General features: G+C 48.3%; 1 protein-coding gene across 1 annotated transcript; it reads right to left on the bottom strand.

The window, feature by feature from the left end:
* Nucleotides 1–4,928: 4,928 nt before the first annotated feature.
* Nucleotides 4,929–7,074, bottom strand: LOC144250152 (neutrophil antibiotic peptide NP-1-like). The gene is made up of 3 exons (XM_077792656.1): nucleotides 7,006–7,074; nucleotides 5,686–5,866; nucleotides 4,929–5,118 (listed from the first exon to the last, which is right to left on the bottom strand). Exons 2-3 carry the CDS (start codon nucleotides 5,852–5,854, stop codon nucleotides 5,006–5,008), a joined length of 282 nt encoding a protein of 93 aa, XP_077648782.1. The 5' UTR covers nucleotides 5,855–5,866; nucleotides 7,006–7,074; the 3' UTR covers nucleotides 4,929–5,005.
* Between the last annotated feature and the right edge of the window lie 1,340 nt (nucleotides 7,075–8,414).

Genomic DNA, 8,414 nt, shown 5'->3' with positions numbered 1-8,414 from the left:
CACTGCTAAAGGCTTAATGCCTTGAATTTGCAAGTAAAATTTGCAGAAACTGGAAAATATTCCAGTTTAATGTAAGAATTACTAAGTCTTATCTCTTTTTTATCTTTTGAATTAATATATTTAACATTTTTACAGCCACCAAAATTTTCACCAAATATTCAGAACTATAGTCTTATAAGTTTAAGGAAACAGTTGCACCCTAAGTATATGAGAACCCCCACCCTCCTTTCCTTTTTCCTCTCCAGCTTTCACATATGAGAAAAACATAGGACCCTTGAACTTCAGAGTTTGGCTTGTTTCACTTAATATGATGTTCTCAAATTCTATCTACTTTCTTACAAATGACATAGTTTCATTTTCCTTTATGACTGAATAATATTCCATTGTGTATATATTTTCTTTTCCCTTTTTCTTTATCCATTCATCCACTACTGGACACCTAGGCTGGTTCCATAGCTTGGCTATTGTGAATTGTGCTCCTTTAGACATGAGTAATAAGTGTATCACTGTAGTATGGTGGTTTTAGTTTTTTAGGATAAATATCAAGGAGTGATCCTATGGTGGTTACAAGCCAAGTCTTTTGAGGAAACTCCATACTGATCCCCATAGTGATTGTACTAATTTACAGTTCCACAAAGAGTATAAAAGTGTCCCTTTTTTTCCATATCCTTTCCAGCATTTATTATTGTTTGGATTCTTGATGGCTGCCATTCTGACTGGAGTGAAATGAAATCTCAGTATTGTATTGATTTTAATGATGTTGAACATTTCTTCATTTATTATGAGCAACTAATTTAAGATAGAAAATATCTTGTGTGTCTTTAGTAATCAGTGTGATTGCATTCCACTCACCAGCTCCGCGTCTTATTTGAGGCTAAGCAGGTTGCACTTGTTGGGAGGAACCTATCTTCCCTGGGTACCATCATTAATTTAATTAAATCAAATTTCTTCAATACTCCATCTGTGCCTGCAGTTGGCATCTGTCACTGACCAACCAAGATCATCACAGTAACCACCACAGGTCAAGCTGCTGTGCCCCTGCATCCAAAGAGCAGACAGGGAGGTCCCACCCCTCCACAGCCCCTCTCCCCTGCTTGGCAGCCCCTCTCCCCTGATTGGCAGCCCCTCTCCCCTGATTGGCAGCCCCTCTCCCTGGGCATATCTGCTGTGAGCTCTGCCTTACCCTTTTCTCTGCTGCATCACTCAAGTACCATGGAGGTGGACCAACCTGCATGCCCCTTTCCCTTACACCTCTGTCTCTGCCTAAATTTCTGCCCTACCCTATTTAATCTATCCAAGTGCCCATGTCTGTTGTATTTCAGGTTGAGATTTACTCTGTTTGCTTTTTTTTTTGTACTAATATTTGAACCCAGGAGCCCTTAACACTGAGCCAGATACCCAGTAATTTTTTTTTCTTTTAAGACAGAGTTTCACTAAGTTGCTTAGGCCCTCACTTAGTTGCTGAGGCTGCCTTTGAACTTGTGATTCTCCTGCCTCAGCTTCCTGAGCTGCTGGGATTATAGACATGTGCTACCACGTCCAACTGTCTGAGTGCTTGATGAACCATTGCATGCCATAACTCTCTCCACCTTGTTTCTAAAGTGATGATCCATGGTGTGACACTTAGCCTAGCACACTTTTCTGTGTTTAGTTTCAAATGTTTTTAATTGCTTGTTAAAGAGAAACTGTCACATAACTTGGATACATGAACTGATTTAGGTCTGTAGTTTTCAGTTTTCTTCAATGCAACTGAGAAGTAATAATGTAAGTTCATGTCATTATGTGAAACTGGATACAATAATTAATTTAATCAAATCTAATTTCTTCAACACATACTTTGTGTATTTAAAAACTGGGAACGAAAGTTAGAAGAGCAGACCTAACGTTCCATTTTAGGCAGAAAGTGGCTACACAAAGTAAAGACATAAGATGTATTTACTGTTAGTGCCGCAGACTGGCTGGGCACAAATCACGAGCCACTGAAGCAGGAACAAACTTTGTTTCTGAACTCCACCAGCACTCTCCAAAGGTGTTCCTAGGAACTCCTTCCAAACCCCACGCTGCTCCTCCAGGCACCAGCAGCTGGAAATATCCTCTGGAAATCCTTCCTCCTGCACTTCCCCAACCAATGGGAACTCTCCCGGAATCCCAGGAAATCCCCAGGAGAACTCCAAAGTAGTCTGAGAACTGCGAAGTAGTGGCTAAGGCAGATAGTAATGCCTCCCCTGTCAATCAATGCTATTGGCAAAATGCCAGGGGCCATTCTGACTCAGATGTGGCTCTCAGCATTTTAGATGATTTGACCTCCATAGAGAAGGATAAAAAGAAGAAGTTGGATGGAGAGCAGGAGGCGAAACGATGCAATTTGACTCATACATTGTTGATCGGACTGCACATTGGTGCAACCACTATTGAAAGCAGTATGGAGATTCCTCAGAAAACTGGGAATGGAACCACCACTTGATCCAGCTATCCCACTCCTTGGTTTATACCCAAAGGACTTATACTGTAGTGATGTGGCAACATCAAAGTTTATAGCAGCTCACTTCACAAAGGCTAGAATATGGAACCAACTTAGTTGTCCCTCAATAGATGAATGGATAAAGAAAATGTGGCATGTATACTCAATGGAATATCACTCAGCTTTAAAGAAAAGTGAAATTATGGCATTTGCTAGTAAATGGTTGGAGTTGGAGAATATCATGCTAAGCAAAATAAGCCAATCCCACAAAAACCAAAGGCTGCATGTTTTCTGTAATATGCAGATGCTAATTCACAATAAGGGGGGAGGACACTGGGGTAGAATAGCATTACCTTAGATTAGGTAGAGAGAAGTGATGGGAGGGCAGGGGAGGGGATGTGGGGATAGGAAAGATAGAATAAAACAGACATTATTACTTTATGTATTTATGTGACTACATGACCAATATGATTCTGCAACTTGTACACTCAGAAAAATGAGAAATTATCCCCCATCTGTGTATGATATGTCAAAGTGCATAAATGCATTCTACTGTCATGCATAACTGATTAAAACAAATAAAAAATTTTTAAAAAGCAACACAGAAATCACACGTGACTTAGTGACAAAGTGAGATTTTAGCAGAGACCCCAGGGCTGGGGAGGGAGCTGGTGGACACTGGGATGTGGACAGGAGCCCTGAGGTGGGCTCTGGCGTAGCCACATCCACAGCTTAGCATTGATGTGGAGGTTTCCATCAAGGACCTCAAAACCTCAAGCTGGTGGCAGGCATAAGCCCCGGAAGAATGCACCTGACCTTCTAGGGAGTACCCCGTGGTAGACCTTCATGGTTCACACAGAGGTGAGTGCATGTGACTTGCTCTGTGCTCCCTGGGGTCACTGTCCTGGTTCCCCATCTGTGGGTGGTCCGTGGAGCCCGTTTTGGCCTTCTCACACAGGAAGACCCTTATTTGGGCTAAGACAGACCTCAGAGTTCCAGTGGAGAGCATGAGGGAAGAGGACCTGTTCCCTTGGGCTGTCAGGGAATGGGTTCATCCTGGTGGTCACTGCCATGTCTGGGCCCATCTCAGTGTCTACTAGATCGCAAATGGTTCCACTTGTGTCACTGACCCTCTCTCTGCACCCTGTGGTCTCTGTTGCTCTAGGTCTTGGGTCATCTACCAGTGACCAGACAGCAGGAGTAGCACAGATGTCCTGGCACCCCTATCTCCAGTCCTGTGCTCTAGGATCCCTTGGGAAGTACTGGGTGGAGTCAGGTGAGGACTCCCGGTCTCACACTGGGCACCTCCCAGGGGCTCCTTTTTGGTAGATTGGGGGACAATCTGCCCAGAGGTCAGGGGTTTTTCTTGGGGAGGGAAGGAGAGGACCGACAGGAGTGAGAGTCACATCCCACCCCAACAAGACGGAGTTGGCCCTTCAGACAAGGGTTTTAAGCAGGAGCATGATATCGTGACTGAATACTTTTTCACACAGGGAAGGGTGGGGTCGTGTGTGTGTGTGTGTGTGTGTGTGTGTGTATGTGTATGTGCACATGTGTGTGTATATGTGTGTGTGTGTGTGTGTGTGTGTGTTGGGTGGCTGTGTGGTTCACAGGGCAGCAGGGAGCTGTGGCCATGCAGGTCCAGACCCTGGGATCTGGGGCGATGCTCCAGCCCTCCTTTCCCCACACCCAGATCCTGCCCTCAGTGGCCCTGCCTGAAGCTCTGAGGCTCAACCCCTCAGCACCCTGGAACGTGGCCGTGAACTCTGGGTGGCTTGGTCAGTGCCTCCGACCCCTTCAGTTCTGGGTCTCCTTGGAAGCTGCACTTTACAGGCAGAGTCAGGTTCCCACAGCTGAAGGCATCCACCCGGGTGCCTGGGGTCAGGTGGAGCTGAGTCCTGCTGGTGCCTGGTGAGCCTCTGGAACCCAGCTCTGTGTGTCCAACCCAGCTCCACTAGTGTGCTACATGGTGGGGACAGAGTGCGTCACCCTGAGGGGCACTTTGCTTTTCTTCCTGTGTGTGCTGTCCCCACTAAGAACCCTTCTTTCCACTCCTAGAGCTGTCTGTGTGGAGCCTCTGCAGCCCAGGGCCTGAAAACCAGATTACCCTCAGTGAGTTCAGGAAAATCCCACACTTTGAAGAGAGAAGGCGGTTTCTCTAGAAGGTATAATGACAAACTGGAAGCAGACAGTGATTGCTTTGCCACCACATGGGAGAGTCTTTGAGAGTGAGTTCACTCTAAGTGAGGGCAGAGCTCAGAGACAGGAGAGGGAATCAGGGGCACCAGCTGAATTTCATCGTTCTCACCACTCCATTTCTAAACCAGTGTTCACCTTGGAATCCCATGTATGAAGCCCGGATTCTGTTTAAAGTGCATTCATTGTCGATAACCCAAAGGAGTGCTCATGGGACACACAGCAAGCTTCCAAGGAGAAAATGCACAGAGGGCTTGCTGCAAGGAATTTATTTGGGCTGGGAGGGAAATTGATGACATGGCACAGTGAAACAGCAGTTCCATTCTAGGTCTGAAAGCAAATCTTGATTTAACGGCAGCAAAACCTATAAAAGATGCCATTTAGTCTGCAGGTTCCTACGGTGCGCTCCCCAGCATTGCACCTGGGTCTTCTGCAGGCGCACACCACTCCTGCCCTTAAACCTGTAGACACAGAGAAAGTGTGAGAATCAGTGCTGGGCAGGAGGAGAGTCTGGGGAGGTGCAGTCTGGGTGGGGAGGTTCCTCCTGTAAGTGCATTACAGAGAGTGGCCTGTGCAGCCTCAGCCTATTGGAGTAAGGCACATGGCAAGCTCAGGTCACCCACATGGTCAGGCACACACCTTCTCCTGCCTTCACTCCGGCCCCATCACACATATGACTGAATACTCCTTCGCACACATTTCCCATTCCTAAATGTTCCTTCTGAGAGAAAGAAGAAAATTGTCTCCCTGAGACTAAGGCGACCCAATTAGATCCAGAAAGGAATGGTCAGGAAGTGTCTTCATGTACTAGACCTAGTATCTGCACAAACCTATCTTGGAATCAAAGGATTTTGCAGGAAAGAAGTCCTCTGCCAAGAGTTATCAGGCACTCACTGTTCAATGAGAAATTTGAGGGCTCCTGGGATTAGGTGAAGTCACTTCAGTGACTGTGGCTGGCCTGAGTCTGGGGCCCCTCTGCCGTCCTCCCTTTGCACACTCTGTGTGTCCTACAGGAAGGCAGCTCTCACCTGCATCCTGAGCAGAATTTTCATCCCCTGTAAAGGAGATGGTTACCACCTGGTCCTCTTGTCCTGGCTGCTTCTGGTCTGGGGCCTCCTCAACTCTTGCTCTGAGAGGCTCAGCCTGGGCCTGGAGGGCCAGCAGGAGAAGGGCAGCAAGGAGGGCGAGGGTCCTCATGGCTGGAGTCACCTGGGGGAATGGAGACAGGGTCCTGAGAGTGTGGAGAAGACATGGGCTGCATTTGCAGGTGTGTGAGGAGCAGGTTCACAGCCCGTGGCTGTGTCTCCATTGGATGGGAGGAGGAGGAGCCTTGTCCTTGAGGTCCTCAAGGCAAACTGACAATGACGAATAAGACTCTGCTAAGGTTTTCTATTTCCCACTTAGATTTCCTATTTCCCTTTAGATCAAAAGTTTCGTTTTTAATATTTGAAAAGCAAGATCCTCTGGAGCACAGAGGAGTAGAAGGTGAGCTCTCCTGAGCAGGCTCAGGGCTGACTCTCCCTCTGAAGGGGGTATTGAGTTGGGGGGTGAGAAGGCTTCTGCCTGAGCAGGAGTGGAGCTCACAGTGGCCTCATCAGGGGTGAGGGGAGCTCAGCAGGATCCTGGGCAGAGAGCGGCCTAAGCTGAAGCCTGTTGATGTTTTCCATCTTTTGGAGCAAGCAGTGGCTACTTAGAACCTGTGTCTAAAGTGCACCACCTGATGTAGGATATTCATTATTGGACCTTTGTCCACATCAAATGGATTTAAAACCTCAACACAAGACCTGAGAACACAGGACGACTGGAAGGACACCTAGAGGTGCCTTCTTGACCCTGGACTGGGCAGTGAGGTCTTGCCTGTGACCCCAAAGGCAGAGGCAGCAGAAGCCAAGGTGGAGCTATGGGGTGGCCTCAGACCAGGCAGCTTTCCACACACAGGAAGCCACCAGCTGGATGGGGAAGCACCCCAGGAAGTGGGAGAAAACATGGGAAAGCAGGAGTTCAGCCAGGATTCATGTCCACAGACACAGGCAACAGAGCACATCAGTAGCCAAACCAAATGACCTGGGTAAAACATGAGCAGCAGACGTTAGTGGACATTTCTCAAAATCAGGGAATGTTTGAAGGAGCCACTGTCCTGAGCAGGACAGAACCCGTAGGGTGCGTGTGTGTCTGGAGCCTTTGAGCTCCTCAGTAACTTAGCTGAGAGGTGCTCCCCTGGGCAGCTCCCAGGGGCCTGCAGAGGACCCCCGCAGGGCCTCCCCACATGGGGTTCCTGCACAGGAGGAAGTGCTATCAGGTCAATGAGGTGAGCAGAGGGCAAAGCTCTGGAGCTTTCAGTTACTCACAGATCCTCAGCGAGGCTGGGCGACAGAAGCAGGCAGAGAGCAGTGCTGAGTCCCAAGTCTCCTGAAGCCACATCAGCCGCATACTCACAGGACATACTTCCCCTATTTAAAGGGCACTGGATGGGGTGTCGTCATCTCTGTGTGTTTCTATTGGGCACTTCCAACAACTCTTGCACAAGGGCGATTGAACAATTAGTTGTGGTGGTGGGTCAGAAGAGGGGCCCAAAGGGCCATCTTACCTTTATCCAGCTGTCTTTGTCTGGTCTAGGTGGTGACCAAGCTCCTTCTCCCTTCCTCCTAAGGTGGTAGACCCTGTGGCTGAGGCTGAAGCACCCAGAGCAGAGAAACATTAAAAGGTGTCAGGAAATCATAGTCTGCAGGTCATATTCATGCTTTGCTAAGATGACTAAGCTAAGATTGCCAAGACCACCCAAGAGGGCTTAAAATAAGCTCTTGATCAGCCTCCCCAGGGGCGGGGGTCTCACCAGGAGAGCCAATTAGAATTTTTGGCAGAGTGGGGAGCCTGGGCCCTGTGGTGCTGGTATGCCAGTCTTGCCTGTGTTGTGGAGCTGGGCAGGCCACACTGGAGTCTCCCTGACTGATGGATGTGCATGCAGCACGCAGTTCCCAAGGAAACCAGCATCTACTTGCTTGGCCAGTAGAAAGGCCAGGACTAAAGGACTGTCTGACCCTCTGGGCCAAGCACTCATCAGATTGATGGCCCTCAAGGAGGCAGCCAAGATGCTAGAGAGATTGTTCTTAGCCGTTCACCTGGGGTTGGGTGCTCAAAAACATTGTGCCCAAAGTGGAGCTGAACAGTCTCAAGGCGTCTCTCAGTGGAAAATCACTTGCCTAGCTTCCATGATTCTTGGGGTCAATTTGCAAAGCTGATAATAAAAAATCCCTTTGTATGTAAGATGGTGAAGAGTGACATTTCTGTGTATATACTGTTCCTTACCATCTCATGCCTCCTCATGGTGTGGTAAATGGGAGCAGGTTCGTGGAAAAGAGAAATGAAAATAAAAACCCCTAAGTACACACATCACAGTTACTGAATCTAAATAGGGTGAGTGGCCAACTAGGCAATGTTGTGGTGCCATGTGCCCAGGCTTCAGGACCATCTCAGAAGCCCTGCTGTGCCTCTGTCAAGGAGGATAAGTTAGACATAAGCATTGGCAGCACCTGGGTGAGCCTGAGAGACGCTGAGGGTTTAGTCTTGTGTCAGGTGGTGAAGGCCAGGTCTTCATGGAGGCTGCACTGCAGGGGACTCCAGGCCAGTGTCGTATGGAGCCAGCAGAGGTTTGAGGAATCTGGGCCCAGGTCTCAGTACAGCACAGGGCCATATTAGGAACGAGGTCTCAGATGATGGTTTTGGGGGCCTTGTTGGTGTCTGGAGTGGCCCAGCAAAA

The sequence above is a fragment of the Urocitellus parryii genome, chromosome 14, assembly GCF_045843805.1.
Source record: "Urocitellus parryii isolate mUroPar1 chromosome 14, mUroPar1.hap1, whole genome shotgun sequence".
Taxonomy (NCBI): Eukaryota; Metazoa; Chordata; class Mammalia; order Rodentia; family Sciuridae; genus Urocitellus; species Urocitellus parryii.
Note: the sequence above shows the minus strand (reverse complement) of the source record. Positions and strands in the feature narration are given on the sequence as shown.

What these genes read in the sequence shown, in the direction of transcription:
- LOC144250152 (XM_077792656.1), bottom strand. Translation starts at nt 5,854, where the DNA reads ATGAGGACCCTCGCCCTCCTTGCTGCCCTTCTCCTGCTGGCCCTCCAG. An exon ending in AAATTCTGCTCAGGATGCAG is followed by an intron (nt 5,119 to 5,685) that starts GTGAGAGCTGCC and finishes CTGTGTCTACAG; the next exon opens with GTTTAAGGGCAGGAGTGGTG.